The sequence below is a fragment of the Budorcas taxicolor genome, chromosome 9 (genome assembly GCF_023091745.1).
Source record: "Budorcas taxicolor isolate Tak-1 chromosome 9, Takin1.1, whole genome shotgun sequence".
Classification (NCBI taxonomy): Eukaryota; Metazoa; Chordata; class Mammalia; order Artiodactyla; family Bovidae; genus Budorcas; species Budorcas taxicolor.
Genome location: NC_068918.1, coordinates 28108075 through 28134083, shown reverse-complemented (window position 1 = coordinate 28134083; position 26009 = coordinate 28108075). Strand labels below are relative to the sequence as shown.

At 34.2% G+C, this 26009-nt stretch overlaps 1 protein-coding gene across 1 annotated transcript in view; it reads right to left on the bottom strand.

Moving 5' to 3' along the window:
- Window positions 1–1661: 1661 nt before the first annotated feature.
- Window positions 1662–26009, bottom strand: part of HDAC2 (histone deacetylase 2) — a 33859-nt gene continuing 9511 nt past the window's right edge. The window contains exons 2-14 of the mRNA XM_052645688.1: window positions 22716–22828; window positions 21482–21599; window positions 19129–19203; window positions 18550–18688; window positions 16258–16399; window positions 12703–12795; window positions 12513–12621; window positions 7221–7361; window positions 6884–6992; window positions 6087–6217; window positions 5222–5377; window positions 2583–2640; window positions 1662–1863 (exon numbers count right to left, since the gene is read on the bottom strand). Coding sequence (XP_052501648.1) covers window positions 1833–1863; window positions 2583–2640; window positions 5222–5377; window positions 6087–6217; window positions 6884–6992; window positions 7221–7361; window positions 12513–12621; window positions 12703–12795; window positions 16258–16399; window positions 18550–18688; window positions 19129–19203; window positions 21482–21599; window positions 22716–22828 — 1415 coding nt within the window. The 3' untranslated portion in view covers window positions 1662–1832. The remainder of the gene's footprint in view (window positions 1864–2582; window positions 2641–5221; window positions 5378–6086; window positions 6218–6883; window positions 6993–7220; window positions 7362–12512; window positions 12622–12702; window positions 12796–16257; window positions 16400–18549; window positions 18689–19128; window positions 19204–21481; window positions 21600–22715; window positions 22829–26009) is intronic.

Here is a 26009-nt window from a genome sequence, read left to right as displayed (position 1 = left end):
TTGCTGTTTTCTGTGTATTAATGTACCAAGTCACCTTGCTGAACTATCATGTTTCATATTATTCTCTTGAGGCTTTAGTTTTATATAGACACTTCTATTTGTAAATAGTAAAACAAAACCTAAGTGTAACCAAGGAGGTTCACTACACTATTGAAACAAATTTTTGGTATGTCCTTTTAATGGAACCTTAATACAGAGGAATTAAAATGAGTTGTACTTGTTCAACAGGGTTAATCAAAATGTAAAGAAGCAAGTTACACAAGTGTACATGTGCAATACCACTGTGTGTTTCACAAACACTAAATGTATGTAACTATTTCATGAAAGAAGGCCTGAATTCCATAATTCCTAACACCACAAGGATTTGAATGCTGACAGATATGCAGCAAGAGTGAAAACAGGCATAAGGGATGGTTACTTCTGAACAGTTGTAAGGGAATCAAATGACAAAGTGGATAAAGAAGGCTTCAACTTCTGTGTAAATTTATTTAAAGAAAAAAAGAGTTGGAACCAACATGGCAAAAGTGAAATATCTGTTAAATACAGGTGAGAACGGCTACTCATTACTAAAGTGCAGGTGCTTTTGTAAATGCTGAAGTATTCAACAGGAGCTTTTAGGGAAATATTTTTGACTGATCTACTGTCCAAATTTTTACCTCAAAATAGTCAATTTGGCCCAGCAAAAAGATTTCATTGATTTTGGCAAGTTTCTAAAATGTTTTGCTTTCTCCTTTGCATATCTTAGTAGCAGAAATTACCCCGTTGTCTGCTTCCTACCATTAAAGTGTAAGCTGTGGGAGCAGGCATTTTCCCATTATGTTCAGTTGTATGCTCAAAACCTTAAAGTGGGTAGACATTCAATAAATTAATGATAAATGACTTTTAAGTGTTTATTTCTTTCGTTTGGAAGCCTGGGTGTAATAGTGGAACCTGGGTACCATGAATATGCAGTACAAGAACCAGGTTTTGTCTAAGCAGCAGGTTTTATTTTAGCCTTGACATAAACACAGGAAAGTTCTATTCAAACACACCATACAATTCTTTGTCTACTTGGTATATAGTAGGGGTTGGCAAAAGAGTCCCACAGAGCTCAGTATGGAAGCTATAGTTTCCTTTTCTGACTACAGATTTCTTCTTTCAACTCAGAATCGATTACCAGTTTTTGTGAATCTTTGGTTCAGCTCAAAGCTAATTTCTATATCTCAACTGCATAGCTTGTATCATTAATCTAAGATAAATTATGATTATGAGATATTAACCTTCACCAATATTGGCTGGTTAACCTACAGAGGACAAGATGGTAGAACTCCTATTAGAGTAAGAAATAATAATTACTGTAACACAGTATTTTCCTAAACAAACAGTTTATGGATATCTTTGAAGTTGTAATCAGTATCTTTCACCTTTAGGGTATTCTATTTTTCTACAGAAACGGTCATGTTACTAGCCTATGAAATTAGATTCCATGTTGTAATAAACAGACAAAAGACAATCAAAGTACAATTTTTTAATAAAGATAATTACAAAAGATGGAAAAATCAGCTCAGAAAGGCCAATTACTTCTTTAATAGATCAGTTTTTTGACATAATAACACATCAATTTTAAATACTATCACGTAAAGCATGGTGGAGAAAACAAATTTTGCTTCATAATTAGAAAACTCACAATAAAACTTGCCAAGAAAAACAAAAACAAAGCCATTTTGAAAATAAATACAGTCCATGCCAAAGTAGTATAAAATGAAGCCAGAAGTCTTCAAAAAGAAAAAAACATTTTTCTTCCCAATATTTTCTCACATTTTTATGGTTTCTGAAAGTGGTGAGACTCAAATTCAAGGATTGCTGAGCTGTTCTGATTTGGCTCTGTTAAAAAAGGCAATATGAAATATTAAAAATTGCACAATCTCAGTTTAAATGCAATGACCGATAGGTCAGTCCTATGGTTCCCACCAAGAAACATGTAAGCTGGTAGTGCCTTGAGTTTTTGGAGCACTGACTGCCTTGATTTTTGAGTGGTTTTACAACCTATTCCAAGTCATTCTATGAAGGCTAACACAAAATTATGTGTGGCCAAGCATCTACATGCTTTCTGACAATACAAAGGTCAATTATGGTCTTTTAAAAAGTATGTTATACTAGCCCAGCGAGTCTTAAATTTACCTGTCTTATAACACCAAAAAAATCATGTATATAGAAATAAGAGCACCATGAAAGATGATGAGTGTCTATATAAAAGTTAACAGCAAAACAAGGCTTAGATAAATTATGTTCAAGAATATGCACTGATCTATTTTAATACATTCAGTTAACACTGATTATTATTAGCTTTTGTAATTTTTTAAGGCATGCTACATAAATGAAAAACGAGCAAGTAAATGAAATATAAGCTAATGGTTAAGATACATATATACTATCTTACCTACCATACTAAAATTCAGAGCATCTAATAACAATCTACTGATGATACTCCAGGTTCATTTTAGTACTTCTCAAAGAATATATGTATACCCACCCCAACCCCAGTAAACATACTCATTATTTTTATAGCATATAGAAATTACTAGAAAAAGAATACAGCTTACCCTTTGGTATCTGTTTTTTCACCACTATTATCCTTGGATTTATCTTCCTCCTTAACATCTAAAAACAAAAATTGGGAAGAGATTAACACCTATTTTGAAATATAAAATGTACATATTTTATTTTAAAATATATCTTACTTAAAATATAAAAAACTGCCATATACAATATTATTGTTCATGAAGACGTACGAAATGACAGAGGTTCAGTATCACTGCAACATCACAGTCCTGCCCTTAGAGGAGTTTTGCCCTATGGGATCACAGCATTCTAGGCAGGGTGTGCACTATGAGAAGTCCAGCCAACAGACACGTGCATAACACCATGGCAGATCAGGAAAGGCTATGGCAAGTGGCCTCTGAGAGGCATTCTGAAGAACAAGTCGCTTTTGAGTGGGAAAAGGGAAGAAGTACCTTGAACAGAGGGAAAGCTCAAAAGGACTTTGAGGCAAAAAGGAATTAGGTTGGAAGGAAAAACTGCAAGACCAATTTGGCTGGAGTTTTGCGACAAGGGGACAGAATGAGATGAGGTCAGAGACAAACCAGAAGCTAAATTCTATTGCTTATATAACCAAGTCTTTTTTTTTTTTTTTTAATAATGGTTAGGCTAGTACCCTTCTTTTCTAGTACCCTCTTTTCTTTTTTAAACTTTTTATTTTGTACCGGGGTATAGCTGATTAACAACGTTGTGAGTTTCAGGTGAACTGTGAAGGGACTCAGCCATACATATACATAGCCATTAGTTTCTGAACCTTCACTATATAAGTATCAGAACTTTACCATTTTAATAAAAATTAACAAAATATTAAGAGTAACACTATCCATTCAAGATCATTGAAACAAATTAGCCAAAATGTGCTAAATTTTTTCTTTAGATAAACCAATGAACCAAAGTTGTGAGGCACTGATTATAATACAAACATAAAGCAATATGTTTATTATGACATTTGTTTTGGCTTCTGGCTTAATTTTAGATATGTAAACAAAAGTGCCAAGTGGGGTTTGGGGAGGGATGAAGAGCAAAGAAATATTCCTAACTTTAGGTTCTGAACTATAGACTTTTAAAATTGTTTTCTATGGTAGTATTTCTTTCATCTGTATGTTGCAAGATTTTAACAAATGTAAGACACTATAAGAAGAATTTCATTATTAAACTAGGAAATTTAAGTATCAATTATTATCAGCAACAGAAGTATTTAGGAACTAAATACTGTGAGATTAATCCACCACCAGGCCATTAAAGCCAGATCAAAAGGCACTCTCATTTTCAGCTAGAACAGCAATGAGAGATAAGCACTCTAGTACACCCACTTTCCCATTTGGAAGAAAAAGCATAGAAAGATAAACATTTAAAAAGCAAGAATAAATGCCAGAAAGGAAGACAAACAAACAAACAAACAAAAAATACAGAAAAGACAAATTGACAGAGAAAAGAAAAATACTAGAAAAATCCTACAGCTAAAGTTAAGTCCTTCTTACCTCAATTATAGCTAGAATTTCTGGATGTCAATCAGTACACAAGAGCAGACTGGAGCCATCCTTGTAATACATTGTGAAGTTAAAATTATAAAATGATAGACAGAGAACAGCAGCCTATAGTGGAGTCAATCCACAAACAAAACAGAACTAGATGTGCAGACATGCTACAGATTCTGAACACTCTCTAGCAAAAAAAGAACACGAGAGCCAGCTTACTCACATAACTTCAATAGGATAGAAAAAGGATGTTAGCCCAGTACCTCTGAATCTGTTTTCCACATGCTACAGGGTAAAAATTAACAGATCAACTAAAACCTGTGCTCCTCACTGTTACCTGCATATAGGTAGCAGGTATCCAGCAGGAAATGCACCAAGTACAAGAATCCAGGTATTTAAGATACTGCATTCTCTAGCCACGAGCAGGGAGATAAGTAAAGTTCCTAATGAGGTGTTATAATGTGATGTGTTAAATAAAATGAATGAGGTATGTGTAAGGGCCCTGGCAACTCAGATAAAAGATAACACATTCTGAAAGCAAATTCAATGCCCTAAATCATCTATTTTCTCAACAGACAAATTGACAGATTTGTCTCAACAGACAAGACACATTTTTAAAGTTAAGACATCAGAAAAGTATTACCTCCTGGTAAGCCAGCTCTCAAATCCCTTCCCATCTTTCCACAGCTTTTATGTTTCTTTCAAATAATAACAAAGTCTGTTCTCTGAGCCTTTTCAAAAGGGGGAAACTGGTCTAAGGTTATATAATGTGAGTCTTCTTTTATGCTTTATTCTCATCAAATAAACTTACAGGTAGTTACAAATTAGCTTAGAATTTCGGCTCTGCTCATGGGCTACATGTGGGTCTATAACCACTCTGTTCTCTCTCTTACTCAGTCTAGATCACAGTGCAATGTTCAATATTTTAAGCCTCTGTTGCCAAAAACAGATAGTTTCCTGTATTGTAAAAGCAAATGTGACTAATAACATTTAGAGAGCTTTAATTAAAAGTTTACTTACGTGGGGGGAAAAAAAGTCACCTATTTATTTAGCACACTCACCTATTTCTGATACTTGTGTAAGTATTTCAGGATCTTATAAAAATTGCCTGGTTGCTCACTTTCAAAAACTTACAATTAAAACATCTATAAAAAAATAAATCTGACCTGTTTTTTTGTCCTCCGTTTCCTTCTTGTCTTCTTCGATTCTAGCTTTTTTTGCTCCTTTCTTATGATCAGTCACATTTCTACGACCACCTTCTCCTTCGTCCTCAGAATCTGAGAACTCTTCATCACAAGCTATTCGTTTGTCTGATGCTCGAACTGACACATTAAAAGATTTTTAATAAAATTTAGACAAAGGCTTTACAACAGGTTTTACAACTGTTAAGTGTACTGCTCTATAGAAGAACTAGCCAGTCATATTTAAAAGTAAGGATAACAGATTTTAAGATTGTAACAATGCGTGGCTTGCTAAACATTGAAACTTTAGCTTTAATCTAGGAAGAAATAATTCAAAAGAATATGAAGAATATTAGAGGTTCTCATTGAAAAAAAAAAAAAACTTGGGAAGAAAAAAATATTGCTTTCCTGATAGGAAGTAGGAGTGATATCTTTAAAAAGTAACATTTCAGAGCTGAGAGGGGAAGAAGAGAAAATAAGAAATATCATTTATGTCAATTATGTTAGAATGTCTATACCATAATAACATACTATTAGGCTAAAAGCCTACAAATCATATTAAGTGGAATTAGATTGTAGAATCAAACAGAAGGTGCTTAATGTTATTCAACTTACTCTACACCTAAGTGGTTAATTTGTAGAAACTGAAATTGCTGACACTCAACTCAGGCTATGAGACAAAGGAAGTTAAATCTACAAAGGATTAAAAAAATGGTGAAAATAAAGACAGTAGTAATAGTGTGCTCATGAAAACAGGTGTAGTTCTTGGGCAACCAAAACCTTCAGTCTGCAGCATGCTTTTAATGAACCTGAAAAATGTAACAGAACACACATCAAAGGGCTATCTTACTAGAAATTCTCTTGTCTGGATCTTCTCCATCTTCATCCCCACTATCTTCATGAACTGCATCTTCTGGAATAGCCTGCATCTGGACGCCAGGTGCATGAGGCAACATGCGTAAATTTTCAAATAAACGCTGTCTAAATTACAACATGCATGGTTATTAGAAAAAAATATTTTCTTTCAAGTTCCTTTCCAATGTAAGAGGAAACATTAAGCAAAATAAATTGCATCTTTTACCTAGTTTAACCTAAGAATTAAAATTGTAACATTTACGGTACTGATACTTTATCTATTAGTAACCTGTTTAATCCTCAAAATTTACAAGGTAGATACTAAATTTCATCCCCCATTTCAAGGATGAGGAAATATAAGCACAAAGGCAAATTAACCTGCCAAACTTCATGGAGTTAGTGTGTGGTAAGAGAGGGCACAAACCCAGACCTGTGTACTAACAATGTCTCTCCAGACTCTCTATTTCTTAGAGAAAGGTTTATCAAATGTTTCAATGCAAATAAATTTCACTTTTGTGTAAAGCAAGAAAATATACAACTTATAGTGCCCTTTTCAACAAAAAAGTCCATTTTAACTAACAGAAAATGGAAGTATTTTTGAGCTATGAATCTATTATACATTTTCCATTATTTTATAAAATTAAAGAAACCAACAGTCTTAAGGTTTCAAATACTTTTGACAAAAGGGAATACCTTATGTATAAAGTTAAACTGACCTACTGCACATGACCTTCTAAAAGCTTCGAAAGTTACATTAATAATGTTAATCAAATCAATTTGATGATGCCTTACTTTATCTTTTCCATATATTCTGGAGTGTTCTGGTTTGTCATGTTTGAAGGACTAATATGCAGTTTGAAGTCCGGTCCAAAATACTCAAAATAATCATTATATGGCAATTCTATTAAAAATAATGAAATAAAGTTACATATTAAAAGCTCAATCCATACACAAAATCCAGACTCAAGTTGTAAAATATTTCCAGAGAAAATATTTAAAAGTGAATACAAAATGAATTTAGTGACTGCTCTCCTATTTACACAGTTTTGGAATCAACTCTAATGACCTAACTGTCTTTTTCTACCAACAGACAGCTCATCCAATAAAGACATCATATAAGAACACTTACCGTTGGGAATCTCACAATCAAGGGCAACTGCAGTCTCATATGTCCAACACCGAGCAACGTTGCGGATTGTGTATCCACCTCCCCCAAGCATCAGTAATGGTAAATTGAAAGTTTTTACAACTTCTACACATTTAGCATGACCTAAGACAAAGAAGATTTGGGTAACAATATATTTACACACTGTAACAGCTGGGAAAGAAAAATTTAAAAAGATAACAAACAAAATTTTACTCAACCAAAATAGCTTTTCTAATATTTAAAAAACAAATAATACATAAAAATTTTAAGAAAATTTCTAGTCTAAACTTTCATTGAACACCTTTTACACAATATACAAAATTCATTAAGTAGACATAACTGGCTATGTTAACAAGCGTCCTTGATGGAAAAGTCAAATCTACAACTGTATTAACATATAAATATAACACATTTTTATCAATGGGATATGAAGATCCTATGCTCTAATAAGGTTACGTGGGGGGAAAAATAAGTGAGGTTACAATGAAACATTAAGTACAACCTTATCTAAACTGATGTTTTGTCACCACTTTCCTCCATAGACATGAACAAAAAAATTACGTAAGACTATACAGGGTTCAGTTCAGTTCAGTTCAGTTGCTCAGTCATGTCCGACTCTTTGAGACCCCATGAACTGCAGCACGCCAGGCCTCCCGGTCCATCACCATTTCCCGGAGTTCACTCAGACTCACGATCATCGAATCCGTGATGCCATCCAGCCATCTCATCCTCTGTTGTCCCCTTCTCCTCCTGCCCCCAATCCCTCCCAGCATCAGTCTTTTCCAATGAGTCAACTCTCCGCATGAGGTGGCCAAAGTTACTGGAGTTTCAGCTTCAGCATCATTCCCTCCAAAGAAATCCCAGGGCTGATCTCCTTCAGAATGGACTGGTTGGATCTCCTTGCAGTCCAAGGGACTCTCAAGAGTCTTCTCCAACACCACACTTCAAAAGCATCAATTCTTCAACGCTCAGCCTTCTTCACAGTCCAACACTCACATCCATACATGACCACAGGAAAAACCATAGCCTTGACCAGACGGACCTTAGTCGGCAAAGTAATGTCTCTGCTTTTGAATATACTATCTAGGTTGGTCATAACTTTTCTTCCAAGGAGTAAGCGTCTTTTAACTTCATGGCTGCAGTCACCATCTGCAGTGATTTTGGAGCCCCCAAAAATAAAGTCTGACACTGTTTCCACTGTTTCCCCATCTATTTCCCATGAAGTGATGGGACCAGATGCCATGATCTTCATTTTCTGAATGCTGAGCTTTAAGCCAACTTTTTCACTCTTCTCTTTCACTTTCATCAAGAGGCTTTTTAGTTCCTCTTCACTTTCTGCCATAAGGGTGGTATCATCTGCATATCTGAGGTTATTCATATTTCTCTGGGCAATCTTGATTTCAGCTTGTGTTTCTTCCGGTCCAGCGTTTCTCATGATGTACTCTGCATAGAAGTTAAATAAGCAGGGTGACAATATACAGCCTTGACGTACTCCTTTTCCTATTTGGAACCAGTCTGTTGTTCCATGTCCAGTTCTAACTGTTGCTTCCTGACCTGCATACAGATTTCTCAAGAGGCAGGTCAGGTGGTCTGGTATTCCCATCTCTTTCAGAATTTTCCACAGCTTGTTGTGATCCACACAGTCAAAGGCTTTGGCATAGTCAATAAAGCAGAAGTAGATGTTTTTCTGGAACTCTCTTGCTTTTTCCATGATCCAGCAGATGTTGGCAATTTGATCTCTGGTTCCTCTGCCTTTTCTAAAACCAGCTTGAACATCACGGAGTTCACGGTTTACGTATTGCTGAAGCCTGGCTTGGAGAATTTTGAGCATTACTTTACTAGCATGTGAGATGAGTGCAATTGTGCAGTAGTTTGAGCATTCTCTGGCATTGCCTTTCTTTGGGATTGGAATGAAAACTGACCTTTTCCATAGGTTATTTTAGATAGTGGCATTATGGACACTTTTCTTAACTTATTTAAATTATTACTATTAAAAACAACTTTAACAAATTTCTTTGTATAGAAATTTAAATATAAAGTAAACCTAACATAAAAACAAATATTTCCTTTGGATGTCATAATTCAATAATCAGTTACGAGTCACTAGTAACTTCTTATATTATCATCATTCAGGAATATAAGTCAACCTTTAATGCAAGAACAAAATCCTTCAATTACAGAAGAAACTGATACATGTTGAATATTTGGAAAAATCAAAATAAGTACAAAGGAAAAAACTACCTAAATTTCTATCATCTGAAGATGCCGCTGTTGTATTCAGTTGCTAAGTCATGTCCTACTCTTTGCAATTTCATGGACTGTAGCTCACCAGGCTCCCCTGTCCATGGTATTTCCAAGGCAAGAATATTGGAGTGGGTTGCCCTTTCCTACTCCAGGGAATCTTCCCAGTTTAAGGAGCGAACCCATGAGTCTCCTGCATTGACAGGCAGGTTCTTTACCACAGAGCTACCAGTGAAGCCTCATCATCCAAAGATAGTTTTTTTTAATATTCCCTTCCAATTCTTTCTAATTTTTAAAAGCTTAATGTTTTCTTCATGTAACTATAACTGTGGGCATTTTCATTAAGTATTCTTCAATGGTCATTATATGATTCACAATCCAATTTTTATTACAGCAATTACAAAAATGCATGCTTCTTATAATAGGGGAAAGCCATTTGGGTATTTTTAAAGATGAAACAAAAAAAAATTAACTTAAAGACTTCTAAGAAAGCTGGCTAAAAAAGGACATTTCCTTTTCTTTCATCTCAAAATCTGACAAAAATGATTATAAAGGGAGTTTTTTTAAAGGCTAAAACATAAAAATGAAGAATGGAGAACACACAATGGTAACGCTATAAATGAATAACAATATAAATGAAGATAGGAGACAGACAAGAGGTAAACTGACTTCAGCAGACCTGAGAAATCTGAATGGAAGCTGGCACTGGAAAAAGCTTGGAATCAAGTTTAAGTTTTGGGATTGCAAATACCTTTACATGCTTTATACAACTTATATTCTATCAGTCAGCTGAAATATAATGTAGATTTACAGTAAGAGTAAATGCTGTAGCTTATAGTTATGAAAGCTATTACTTTTACATACAAAGGCAGTAAGAACTTTTAAAAAGTTAAGACAAGAAAATTGACAAATTAATGCACATTTTGAGTACATTAGATAGATTTTAAGAAGAACATACCGATTTTTGAGGAAACAGATAATTTCAAATCGTTCAACCTAATATAAGCAGAATAGATTGATTATGTAACAATTCTAATGCTGCCTGGCATAGGAACTATCCTAGTATTAAATAAAATAGTCTTTAAAATCTAAATTTTGTTACTAATTTCCGTTTTAAAGTCAATAGTAAGCAGTACTGGAAAAAGTTCTACCTGAGCTTCTTCACCTTTTATGAGAAAATTCAAGCAGAAGATGAACTTGTTACCTAAAAGTTCACAAGGAAAACAACTCCAAAATCCTGTACAATATCCATGATTAATCACTACTAACCTACATACCATAAATTTTAAGAACTTATAAATTTTCAGATTTATTCTTACACCCTAGCAGCTCATGGTGATCTTTACTTTGGTCTGGACCTCTATCACGTTGATTGTAACACTTAAAAGCAAAGAAGAACTCAACATTCTAACAGATCTACAGAGGAAATTCACCCAAACACGAACAAGTCAGAAGGCTGTTCTTCAAGAAGGTAAAACTGATAGAAAACCTGATCCACCTTCATTTATTAATGAGTAAGGAGAAAACTAAGGAAATGACAAAATTGCACAGAAAAACAAGTTATGCAAAAGGAAAACTGAGCAAGCTGAACCCTGCTTTAATGTTTTTGATGATGCCATAAACAATGACTACCGCAGCTAAAATTCTGGTCTAGATTTAAACTGCAAAAATGGGATACTGGAAGGGTAAATGCGTGTGTTAGGGACAAAGTGGTGACTCCCTTTTCTTTCACAATGGAAAGTGAATATACAAAGTTAAAATTAAGTTAAAAATAATAATACATCTTGCAGCATTCCCGGGGTGTCCAGTGGTTAAAACTCTTGGGCTTGCACTGCTGAGGGCCTAAGTTCAATCCCTGGTTGGGGAACTAAGATCCCACAAGCTGCACGGCATGGCCAAAAAAAATTTAAAAAGCTTGCATACTGTCTTAAGAAAGGTAAGCACCAAAAGAATCAACCAAAAATGTTGAAAATTATGCTAAGTATTATATGTGGAATCTAAAAAACAAATAAACAAATATAACTAAACAGAAATAGTTACAGAAAACAAGTAAGAGTTTCAAGAGGGCAAAGAAACAGATGAAGGAGATTAAAAGGTACAATATAAATGAGAAACAGGTATGAAATATATAGTGTTGGGAATACAGTCAATAGCAAAATAATATCTTTGCATGACGACTGATGACAACTAGACTTATTGTGGTTATCATTTGGAAATGTACAGATTATCAAATTACAATGCTGTGGACCAGAAAATAACTACTATAATGGTGCAGGTCAACTATACTTCAAAAACAATCAACAAACAAACTGACAGAAAAATAGATCAGATCTGTGATTACCAGAGGTGGGGAGGGGATTAGATGAAGATAATAAAAAGATACAAACTTCTAATTAAAAGATCTAGTATTAGGGATAAAAGGTACAACATGATGCAGATAATTAACACTGCTGTATGTTATAAATGAAAGCTATTAAAGACAGTAATCCTAAGAGTTCTCATCACAAAGAAAAATATATACATTTTCAATCTATTTCTTTAATGTTTTTACTATAGGAGATGATGAGTGTTCACTAAACCTTCTGTGTTAATTAATCATTTCAGGATGCTGAAATCATGCTGTTGAAGTCAAATTATAATGTGCACCTCAAGCTTACACACGGCTGCATGTCAACTACATCTTAATAAAACCAGAATAAATAAATAAACAAATACAAGTTTAAAGAAAAGAAGAAAATTACTGCCTTGGTTGGGACAGCAACAAGTCTTACAAAACTGCTCATGTAAAAATGTATATAAAAATTTGACAAAATAAAAATAAAGTAAAAAAAAAAGACCTAATTTACTGAAACTAGATTAACTGTAATTATATAAATCAATTCGAAATACATATATACATATGCCAAAAACCCATAAAAAATATAAGACATATGTGGTTCCGTGTTAAGTAGCAGGTAAAAAACGAGTTTTTACAGGAAGTTCTTAGGAAGAAGAAAATTTTTTTTCTGGAGTATCACTCTTCAAATTGCTTACCTTTAACTGTCAAATTGAAGCAACCGAGTCTATCACCAGATAGTGAGTCTGCACCACATTGTAGCACCACAGCACTAGGCTGATACATCTCCATCACCTTTGAAATAATCTATGGATAAGGTAACAAATGTTAATATCTCTAAAAAACATTTTAGAATTCCTCTTCATTTTAAAAAACAGTAATACTTACAGGCTTAAATATCTGGCCATATGATTCATCATCTATACCATCTCTCATTGGAAAATTGACAGCATAGTATTTGCCTTTTCCTGCGCCAATATCCTAAAATACATAGTGTAGGTAGATCTTAGAGAATACATCATAATGAAAAGTTTGACATATTTAATTAAAATATTTTTAAAAGATTAAAAGAGTAGGTAACAAACCCAATTCTGAATTCATCTTATAGGCTGAGAGAGGAAATAATACAGAATAAGTATGTATTTCAAAATTTATGGATATTTATAAAGCTGAAAAGAACCAATTCTAGTTAATCTGTAATGATTATTTTGGGGAGGAAAGAAATTTAACACAGTTAAGGGCAGTCTGAAATTAAATATTACATTAACTCAAGAAATTTGTCATAAGCAAAATACACAAGACAAATTTACCAGTCAAACTGTAGGAAACACAAACTCTGAGCCAAAGAGCCCTGCAGGACAGTCCTGCATTGTCTCTAATGCCAAACCCTTCTTGTGGCTCACAATCTGGTATGAGTTGATGAATACTTATAAGACTTTCTTGAAGTTTTAACAGCTACAGACTAAAACACTGAAATCTGTGTTATTTAACTGGGTTTGAAATAAATTTTATTTCTACTTGTTAAAAAAGTATCACTCAAGGCATTAATACCTCCCACAAGAGGCAAAAGAGAGAAACTGAGTTCCAGCTACACACACACAAAACATATATACTTATTTTATTAATTATAATTTATGCATGTGTAAATCTATGCTTATGTATATGTGTATAGATGTACACACACACACTATAAACAGGTGATCTTTGAACAACACTGGGGTATAAACAACAGCATAGTTGAAAACCTGAGTTTAACATTACAATCTGTCCTCCATACTCACAATTCTGCATCTGTGGATTCAATTAACTGCAAGTTGTATAGCACTGAAGTAACTGCTTAGTGAAAAAAGTCCCTCAGAGGTTCAAAACCTGTGTTGTTCAAGAGTCAACTATATATTTTTAGAAGAGATGGTAGAGACATTTTTCATGTGTTTTAAATTACAATTGACCTGTTTTACAAAACAAGGGTTTGAATGGTGGGTCCACTTTTATGCAGATTTTTTTTCCAATAAATGTATTAGAAAATTTTTCTGGAGATTTGAAACAATATGAAAAAACTTGTACATGAACTGCAGTATAGAAATATTTTGAAAATCAAGAAAAAGGTATGGCATGAATGCATAAAATATATGTAGATATACATATACAAAATATGTTAATTGGCCATTTATGTTATCATGAAGGCTATTAGTATTCATGCTTTTGGGGAGTCAGTCATATGCAGATTTTCAATTACAGGAGAGTCAGCATCCCGCATCCCCTTGTTTTTCAAAGGTCAATTGAATACTGTCTCAATATTTATGAATTTTTAGGATTACTAATACAAATACATGTTATTCCCTTTTTTCTCATGGAACAATCTCAGCTTGAATCCATTTTTTAAAGAGCATAGTTTACCCTTCAATATTAGAGTTACTATGATCCAACTTTCGATGAAAAAGCATGTAATTACACACCCAGTCCCACAATTTCTCTTAAAGAATCTAAATTTTTATATAACTAAATATAAACTAAACACATATGGACAAACTAAAATGCTGTAAATCCTGAGACTTCTGTAGTAAAAAAACATAGTTGGAATATACACTGACATTAAGATTTCAGAATACAGAAAGTTGGTCAGCACTTCTCACTCGAGTTAAAAGTGAATTAAAAGCACTTCTCACTCACAGTTCAGAACTGCGCCCTTACTGGACCAAGTTTTATACCCTCCGTAAGTGCTAGTTTATCACACCTTTGTTTTTTTTCTTCCATGTAGACTACTGATCTAATAATAATGCAAGCATAGTTTTAACAACAATCTAAACTCACAGTAGACTTCTTTCTGATTTAGAATGAATTCTCAGGTAGAAAAGGTAACGTTTACTAAATTATATAATACTTGAGCGTCATGAAAGTCCAAATACAACAACACATACAATGTAGGAAACTGATTTTAGTTTCCTAAACTTGGGGATATCTTTTAATATCTAAAGGGAAAAGAAATGTGACATTTCATAGGAGTATAAAATCTTGAGAGGAAAAGAGATGTTGCAAGTCATTTTCAATCTTTAAAACACACATATTCCAGTATCTTCCAACTTCAAACAATTCTAAGTACACTGTCAGAAATTAAAGAGAGGCTTCCACTGCCATTTCTGAGATGAGTTAAAATTATACTGCAAGACACTATTTCTTTAAGCTTAAAGCTGGGAAAGTTTTTGCTTAATTTCAATCATAGTGCAATGGTTACAGACAAACAAATTCTGCTGGTTTAGAGCAGTGGTTCTTGAATTTTAGTGTGCAGAGTAGAATCATTCAGAGCTTCTAGAGTCTGAGAATATGTGCTTTTAAGGTCTCAGGTATAACTGACTCTGCCAGTTTAGGGTCACTGGGAATCACCGGTCTGTAAGATAAGACCAAGTGGGGAAAGGCACTGGATGAGCTAGCATGGCAAGAAAGAACTGAAAACATAAACTATTTTAAAAGCCACATAACTGAAACTGAAATAAGTGAAACAAATGACCTCCTACACACTTATGGGTAAAGAAAAGTTTCACCATCTGCACTTATTAAAAGAATACAACCTTGTGATCAAACAATTAAATCATATATTTGAAGACTACTTTAAGCCCACTTCAAACTTTTGGTTGTGAAACTCTAACATAATGACATACCACAGACTTAAAACTTACCTTAACATAATAGTTTAGGACTAATGTTGAATGGCATGCTAAAAGAAATCTCCCATATAATACAGCTAAATTAAAAGCAGCTGTATAAATTTTTGAATAAACTTCAATGTGCATGTAGTTTGGTTCAAAACACAAAACCTCTAGTGAAGCAAAAAGGAAAAAAATAAGGTGGGGGGAACTTCAAAACACTAAATGAAAGACGATAACAGAAATATAATAGAAATAAATGTGTTTAATATATAAATAGGCAGGCAGGATAAGCTATAATATTCTTTTTCTCCCTAAACTGCGAGGGAGATGGGGGATAGGAATGAGGGAGCAGAGAGGAAAGCCTAAAGAAAAAAAGACATTAAAGTCTGAGTAATTGATGATGAATCACAAAAAGAGGGCAATACAAAAACCTTAAAAAGACTCAAGTCAATTATTTTATCCCACCAATCTTTATATTCAATAGCAATATAGGCTACAATCAAGTAGGTTTTGAAGATTCAAACTTAACATTAAAAAAACTGCTTCATGCTTTGTGGATGTTCACAAGTATTTATTCAACCAAATAAAAAGCTCAGCAAAAGAAAGCCCTTAAAGTTATTGAATTTTTGCTTATAGTCAGCAAAAAAGCGAATTACAACGTTACAGCACATAAAAATGACCTAATCCTTCATATAAGCTTCAAATTAATGATCCAGAAAAATATTAGTTCAGGTGTAAGATTACTAACCTCCTCTAAGGTTCATCTCATAACATTTATTCAGACAGAATTCAACCTTACCCTTAAGTCTCCTGTTCCAGGAAAGTATTCCCCATACTTATGGAATGATACAGTCATTACACGATCTGTTGTATAAAAAGCCTCCTCAACACCATCACCATGATGGATATCAATATCAATATATAAGACTCTCTGATGATACCTGAAAACAAAGTTTTCAAAAAGGTTTTAAGACAGGAAGAACTACCATGGATTCAGGAAATCTGTTTTTCAGCTCCCGCATTCCAAAAGGTTTAATCTCCTTTCTTTTCTTTACTTCTAGCCTAAGAGACCATTCAAAGAGACCATCCTTATTCAAGTTAGAGATTGAACCTCAGATCTTAGAAATCTTCTCTTTACACCCTTTACATCTAGGTAAGAAAATGTATTTACTTTCCGAAATCTCTCTTTTTCTGCTTTGAAAACATAGTGTATGTTTCTATATATTTATAAATGAAGATTACACCTTAGTTAAAATTGCTACTGTAAAGCATCTCTCATCTCTCTAGTAAATCTTTAGTATTATAAAATAGGGTGTGACACAGTTCAAACGTGGACAATGGCTTCTGTACAGTCTTTGGAACATTTTTTTTTTTACATTTTTAAATGACTGAAAATATGATCAAAACATTAATTTCATGCTATGTGAACAATTAAACGACATTTAAATTTCAGTGTCTGTAAGTAAAGTGTTAATGAAATATGGCCATGCTTGTTTGCTCACTATTGTCTATGGCTTCTTTTCCATTTCAACTGGATGGCTGTGACAGAAACCGCAGTGCTGCCTGGAGAATGGCCAAGCACAGCAGAATCCAAACACATTTTAAGAGTCACCCACACCATCATCCCGGACACCTTATATTAGTGATAACTCACGTCAAAACAAGAAATGAAGAAAGTGGATGTCGTATATCATCCTTTCAAGGCACAAGCAAGTGATGATTTTTATGGAATTAGATGGCATAGTACTATTATTCATTTCACAATACTACCACAGCCATGTTAAAGGAATGTAATACATACAGGCTGACAAAACAAGACTAAGCCCTCACAAGAACATCCTCAACTCACAGGAAAGCAACACTCAGAAACTTAGAAAATAATGTCTCATCACAGACTTTCTTTAAAATAATAAAATAAAAATAGCGTGAACAGGATTCCCTCATAGCCCAATTTGTAAAGAATCTGCCTGCAATGTGGGAGACCTGGGTTCGATCCCTGGGTTGGGAAGATCCCCTGGAGATGGGTATAGCTACCCACTCTGGTATTCTGGCCTAGAGAATTCCATGGACTGTATAGTCCACGGGGTTGCAAAGAGTAGGACACGACTGAGTCACTTTCACATAGCGTGAACAAAGTGTCTGAATGGCTCAAAAGCTGTTTGCTGTTAGTTAAATCAAGTTTGTACCAGTTGAAGAAATGTGTCCAGAGAAACTAAACTAAGCTTGTTGACTACTAGCATGTGGGCAAGAACTACTGCTCTGAGATGATGACACAGGAACCAACACCAACAGTGAGTTAAAACAAGGCAAATGATTTCAAGTGGTTTTTCCTTGGCTCTCTATTAGTCAAGTAACACAGCTCAGTTGTTTATTGAGTCAATACCAAACTTTAAGTGACTGAAAAATCAGCCTTTATAAATAGTATGCATGGAATAACATCAGGCAAGAACATTTTCAATTTGAGAAAAATACCAATTTGTTACAATCTGAAGTAGAATCAGCTAAGATGTGTTATCTAATGAGAGTTAAAAAAAAAAGTCTAACTTTGTAATTCTCCAAAATTACAAATACCTCTATAGATCTTTCTCTCCAACTGACAGTCAAGAAAAACTTTAAAACTGATTCCTTTAGCAATTTAGAGATAATTATATCCATTAGTAGAGAACAAAACCTCACTCTATGAGGGAGCTAGGCAGTGAACTGTCACATTCAATAGGTAAACAAATTTCAACACAGGTTTCAAAATTTTTTTCTTGAAAGTTAAAACTTACAAAATGTTAAAACACAAACTTCTAGGGTCACGTCATTTTTTTTCAACAGTTAGAACTACATCTTCAATCTAAACTGTCAAGCTACTTCTAATACTTTTAGGAAGGTACTGAATAAACTCTCAGACATCAATATGCACTTCTCATTCTTAATAATCCAAGAACTAGCCAAATTTCCTACATTTTTACAATGGTTTGGAATGAATCTGTACATGATTTTTTCACTATTTTCAACCCATTGTTTATGTTTTAAAAAAGGCACAGGTTTTTATTATGAATTAAAGCACTTTTTACAGGAAAAATGTCAAACACAATGAACTTACTTTAGTAATTCAAGGATGGCAAGCACAATATCATTAACATAACAGAATCCTGATGCTTCTGATTTCTTAGCATGATGTAATCCTCCAGCCCAGTTAACAGCCATATCAGTTTGTTGTCGGTTTAACTTCACAGCACCAGCTAACAATTAAAGATAGGAGAAATTTTTAAATGTTCAAAATTAAAAGTTACTATAACTAGACAAAAGCCCTAGAGGAAAGAGGATGTCATGCATAAGCAAATGAGTATAAAATCATAAGAGGATCACTGCCATGGGCACTAACAGCTTCTCTTTAGGTAACTATTTTCCTGTAGCTGTGATCTGGTTAAATAAGAGCACATAGCTGGAAAGCGGTAGTGACAATGGTAGCTAGAAGAAAGGGACGAAAAAGAAGTCTCTAAGTGAAAATGCAACTGAAGTAAAAAGCTGCAAATAAAAAGTTTGCGACATTATGATCACAAAACTGGGGGGGGGGGGTGCGCGCCATTGAAAACAACTGTAACTGTAGACAAACAAATATCTCAAAAAACACACACAAGTTTAAATCAACTTTTAAATTTGACGAAATCAAGACACTTACCAACTGAGCCACCAGTTGAAAGCTGACAAAACTCAAAAAGTCCATCAAACACTGGACAGTCCTCTCCGACATTAACTGTGGAAGACGGATTTCATTAATTTCAATCCATTCTGTGAATCAATGAAAGCCTTTTCTTACAAAAACTATATCCTAAAAATACCATTTGTTTGATGCAATCATAAAACATACATATCATAGTAGTAAAGTTTGCAATTTTATCCAAGGCAGTTAAAATATTATGTCTGAAATACCACCACCAATTCTTAACATGATTATCTGTGGAAAATATCTGCTTTTTAAACAAATCAATAGCTATCAAAATAGAAAAGGTATTTGGGGTTATTTAATTAAAATAAGAGGTTAAATTTCCTAGGCATTTCTCCTTAAATATAGAACAGTAAATTAATCAAAATCCTAAAAAATTTAAATTTAAGCTCAATTGCTTTATGATTTACATTCTTTAAAACTCCTTTAAGTATACAGAACATCCATAACTTTGAAATGTACTGATCACCAAAAAAATGTAACAGCTGGTTGCCCACATCCATGGTTAGTGTTAATCTTAAAAGATGGTAAGAATTCCTTAAGCTCATGACAGCCAAGATACAGATGAAAGAGACACTTAAGGCACAAGGAGACAACACGCGCATACAGATACACAGCACATCACAACATATTTAGCTTCTTGGTACTGAGAGGATGAAATGGACATAGAAGTACAACCCATTCTCAGTTCTCCTCACCCCTCAATTTATATCCTCTTCAAGAAAAAGGGTCATTACTTTGTATAGGTTTGCACATCCTTAATTTATTTTAACGTATGCATTTTGGCTTTCTGCTATTCAGATATGATCATTATCTTAATACAATTCAGTATTATGTAAATTTAAAACCAATCCTGTTAGTTCATTTTACCTTAGGGCTAACTATGACTTAATCTAAGCCTAAATCCCCATTGAAAAAACAGGGGCAAATAATATCTATTAATATTTGTAATACAACATCTTATTGAATCAAATGAGACAAACAAAATGTACATCAAATTCTATGAATTTATAAGATGTCTAGCAACTACACTTAATTTAGTATTACTGAACAAATAATACTGTTTTCTTTTAACAAAATCATTAATGAAGTCCATCAATAAAAACATCGGAATGAACGCCAGTATCAAGCTTTAAGAATTAAAGATTTTAAAATTAAAAAATAAAATAAAATAAAATAAAATTAAATTAAAAAAAAACAAAAACAAAAACAAAAAACATTGTTCTAGTCATTTTAGAAAGACATCTTGCACTCTATCTTCTTGCATTCAATCTCTAATAATAAAATATCTACAAAAGATAACACTGTGTAGAAGAGAGTCAAAAGCTTCATTGATACAACAAAGGGAAATAAAGATATACGTACAATTGTCCCTTGGTATCAACAAGGTATTGTTTTTAGGACCCGGATGATAGCAAATTCTGGGGATGCTCAAATCCCTCATACAGTATTTTCATACAACCAATGGAACATCCTCCCATATATTTAAATCATCTCTGATTACTCACAATATTTAATACAATAATAGCTGTATTAAGTTGAAATAAGTTGTATTAAGTTGAAAGTAGATAGTTGTAATGGAGAAGGCAATAACAACCCACTCCAGTACTCTTGCCTGGAAAATCCCATGGACGGAGAAGCCTGGTGGGCTGTAGTCCATGGGGTCACTAGGAGTCGGACACAACTGAGCAACTTCACTTTCATGCATTGGAGAAGGAAATGGCAACCCACTCCAGTGTTCTTGCCTGGAGAATCCCAGGGACGGGGGAGCCTGGTGGGCTGCTGTCTATGGGGTTGCACAGAGTCGGACACGACTGAAGTAACTTAAGTAACACCAGCAGATAGTTGTAAATGCAATGTAAACAGCTGCCCACAAGAAGTAAATTCAAGTTTTGCTTTTTTGGAACTTTCTGGAATAGTCTGGATTAAAGCACACAAATAGAAGACAAGAAACATACACACCAAACTACTGCCAAAGTACAGTCATATTTTTAAAAGCAGGGGAATGAGGTTTCCCTACCAACATCCACTATCTCAAAGTTAACATGGAACCAAACCAAAGAGCAAAGAACATCCAAATGGCTCTTTGGCAGTTCGGCAGACCAATAAGCTTCAGGTAGGCAGGCTGTTTTTTTTTTTTTTTTTTAAAGCAGCTTTAGTATTGTCACAGGGACTTTTAAAAATAAATAAATAATAAAAATAATTAGATCAGGAAAATATCTAGATTTAGGTAACTCTAATTGCAAGTTCTGAAAGTACTTATTTATACTTATCACTACTAATATATACTTTTAACAAAGAAACGTACATCTCTGCATCTGCTTACTATACTCAGACATGTTATCTGGTCTTATTGAACGTAGAAATTTGATGTACTCATCACTGTGGTATTTTGTCATTTCTTCAGCAGTGGCTTTATGGGGCCTCTGTGAAGAAAAATAAATGTCAGAATTGTGGAATTACAACTGGTTAGATCAAGGTTACCAAACACAAAGTATACAATGTCCCCTACCACTACTCTCAAAAGAACTAGGTCTGCCAGAATAAAAGAGATACATTTCAAAGCAAATCCAAATTTATACATATGTGTTTTAGAAAGCAGTAATCAATTTCAAAAACAATATTCCTTTTAAAAGGATTACACAGGTCTAACACCAACTGTGAATTAATCACTCCTTTTTTTTAGTGGAAATGGCTCAATCCTTCTAAAGACTCTACTTTCTAACATCCTTCTAAAGACTCTACTTTCTAACATTTTCTACCATAAACCTTCTGCTCCATTGCCAGTAATTTCATCACTGACCATTAATTTTCAGGAAGGCTGAGACTCATCCAGGTAAAATGAGACTCATTTTCTATTAGTTCATGACCTCTCTTCCTTTTCCTTTGACTATCCTAATCATCCTTGTTCCCAGGAAGTTCACTTCATTTATGACACCCTTCTTCCACAAGGCTTCCTGAATGCAAGTCCTATTCAACTCTTCTCTAAATGTTTATAATCTCAAAGAAAGAAGCTTACATATATTGCCCAACATTGCTCACTGCTCCAAGCTGTCCTATTCTCCCCAGCAGACAGGAACTGTCACATCTTATATCTGTCTGTCTACATTCTTATCTTTTCTGCACAACAGACACTTTGCATGCTTACTAATACAGTGTTTCATATGCCAACAAATATTTGTACAATTAATTTTCTTCCTAATTCTGTGGTAATAGTCCCAGATCAACTCTTCAGCAGCATAGACAGGTCAATAATTATTTTAACAAAAATATTTAGTATGCTAAATTGAGTTGGTCTCTAGTTATGGGAAAACCTGGGGGAGGGAGACTGTTTTTTTAAAATGGTTGAAGGAAAAAGGGAAAAAGGAGGCCACAGCTCCCACATTCTCAAGTTCTCTCTGAAAACTGAAACAAAGAAAGAGGACTTTCTGTTTCCTTCCAGTCCTTTTCATCTGCTAAAAGCCCTCCAACTTTGAAAACAAAGTTTCAAAGCAATGGTAAAAAACAAAGAAAACTGAATATTTAGCAAAAGGTATACTCACATATATTTCCATTTTTCTATATAAGCCATAATTTAGCAGCAAGTTATGGGTCATGCGGATCCTATGAGGTTTCATGGGATGACCCTGTCCGTAATAATAATTTCCAATATCACCTAAAAAAGGAAAGACAAAATGAACAATACAGACAAGAGAATCTTAATGAACTACTTATTGTTCACTATTAGAAGATGTCACCCAAATAAAATAAGCTTTTTAAAAAATATTAAATAATGATATTACATTTTGAAACTCTCAAACTATTAGAAAACCAAGATACTATGCATGCTTTTACACAGTCAGGACTCCATCAATACATTATGTTTGTTCAAATATTAAGGCCAGCAAGCTTTTCTGATTTTTAGTTTACTAGAAGTTTGGGATTAGCATAAATAAAATATTCTTTACTCAAATTACAAAAAGGAGTTACTATTCCTTAAAGTGACACCTGCTTTTAGTATTCAATGGCAAATTCAGATGCGTAAGGTACGTAAGGAGTTTCATGAGTATGACTTATTGCTTCTTAGATGATTCACTGGCATCCTCAAACCCTGTATAGTTGGTATTACGGAGGCTGAAATGTTTTATACATCCATATTGGTCAATAAGGAATTTTGGTAACTGAAACTGGGATCCTAAATAAAGTTTTCTTATGACATACTTACTACATTTTTCAGGCTAATGAGAATATTTTGCCTCTTTCTTCATGATTAAAAAATTATAATTCCTATCTTTTATGATATATCATATTCCAGGTCTTAACAATTTACATATAAGGTTTACTTTAACACCAAAATCCCAGATTTTTGCCTACCAAATTCCAATAAAATACTTTTAGGTACGTAAAGAGCCAGTGTTTCTATAATAAAAAGTGTTAAGGATGCCACTTAAATATACACCATTTTTCTAATGCAATGGGCAATTTTTACAACAATGTTTATTAGAAATTACTTTCAGTACTAATTCTAGTTTTTAAATAACCAAGTCTAAAATTTGAGCCAATCTGATTGCAATGGTTTGAACTCATCTTAAATAAATAAAACTAATAAATAATAAAAACTAGAGATAAAGAATGATGTTTACTCCCTTTCTAGTTCAAAAATATCTTTCAAAATCCTGCCTAAATACACACTTTTTTTGGTTTGTTTAATGACACTGAATTAAAAACTTCTGCTTCTCTCTTCCATATATTTTAATAGTAGTTCAGGATGAACATTCACTTTTACAACATTGTAACATACTAGTTTCTAATACTAGTACTAACTGATTTTGTTGGTGCTGCACCTTTAATTTACTTAACTCTTCATCTTCAAAACAAGCTTTCCTCTGAAAACAATTCATACATATACACAGTCAACCTTTCTTAATCTGTGCCAACAATAAATCTAAGACAAGACAATACAGACAAGTACCAAAGCAGAGCTATGGGGATACGGTTCTGCATTTATCACAGTTCAGAGGCTATGAGAGTACAGGAAACTAACAGTTAATTTCCTAGCTGTAAAGCTCTGCTTTACATCATGACAATACACATAAAGTTCCTTGAAAGCATCCTGGTCTCAGTGAATTCTTAAATATGGAAAGCCCACTAGATTTACAAAGTATCACAGGCCTAAGTTAACACAAGGAAGGTATTTCTAAGCTATCATCCCTACTAAAGGAGATAACAAGAATAAGAATAAAGACTCTCTAGCTTCCCAGGTGTTACAGCGGTAAAGAATCCACCTGTCAATGCAGGAGACGCAAGGGATGCAGGTTCGATCCCTGGGTCAGGAAGATCCCCTGGAGTGGGAAATGGCAACCCACTCCAGTATTCTTGCCTGGAAAATCCCATGGACATAGCCTGGTGGGCTACAGTCCACAGGATCGCAAAGAGTTGGACACCATCGAGCAACTGAGCACACACAGTCTTCACATAACTTCCATCTCCTCTGTGTAAAAATTATCAAGATGAAATGTCTCTAATATCCATATCTTAAGATCAAATACTCTAGTTATGTACATACTGAGAATTCAATAAAAAGCTATCGCTAATCTAATAATTAAAAGATGCTTGCTCCTTGGAAGAAAAGTTATGACCAATCTAGACAGCATATTAAAAAGCAGAGACATTACTTTGCCAACAAAGGTATGTTGAGTCAAAGTTATGGTTTTTCTAATAGTCCTGTATGGATGTGAGAGCTGGACTATAAAGAGCACCAAAACTGATGCTTTTGAACTGTGGTGTTGGAAAAAACTCTTGAGAGCCCCTTGGACTGCAAAGAGATCCAACCAATCCATCCTATAGGAAATCAGTCCTGAATAGTCATTGGAAGGACTGATGTTGAAGATGAAACTCCAATACTTGGGCCACCTGATGCAAAGAACTGACTCATCTGAAAAGACCCTGATGCTGGGAAAAACTGAAGGCAGGAGAAGGGGACCACAGAGGATGAGATGGTTAGATGGCATCACCAACTCAATGGACATGAGTTTGAGTAAACTCCAGGAGTTGGTGATGAACAGGGAAGCCTGACATGCTGCAATCCATGGGGTTGCAAAGAGTTGGACACGACAGAGCGACTGGACTGAACTGAATGAATAATAAGACAACAATAATCTACAAAAGGAAAGTATAGCTGTAATTTCTCAGCACGAGGGCTTGAAAAAAAAGATGTTAGCAGTGATTAGCATTTATTCAGAGCACCTGAGAAGGCACCATTCTAAGCACTTCACATGTATCATCTGTTCATCTTTTCAGCAACCCTATGTTGTAGGTATTATTAATATGATTACTGTTCCTATTTTATTAAAGTGAAGATGGAGAGATGTAAATGAGTCATGTGATATTGTGAAAGCCACACAGCTAGCAAGTAGAAGAGCTAGGTTCAAACTCAGGCAGAGCAACTCCGCCCATCTTCTTAAGTACAGCTACTGCGAAAGTAACGGCACTTACGCTCACTAGAGAGAAATGGTAGGGGGAAGCCTGACAAGAAAAGGATACAAAATGGAATACAAACATTTAAAGAAAATGAACCTTAAAAAACTACCTATCTACCAACAGGGTCCTCAAATTTTATATGAATATACACAGCTTTCAACAAGTTTCTTGGCTATACTTTGGGGGCCCAGTTCTACCAAGAATATGCATACTACGTAAATGACACACGTCCACAAAGGCAGCCAAGCTACAGACAACTGCTATTTGGTTTATGAAGAATTCTTCCAAAACGTAAGGGAGTACTAGAAGAACTGCTTGACCCTCTATCACAAAATTCTCTACATGACTGCTTTGCAGACATCCACTTTTCCATACAG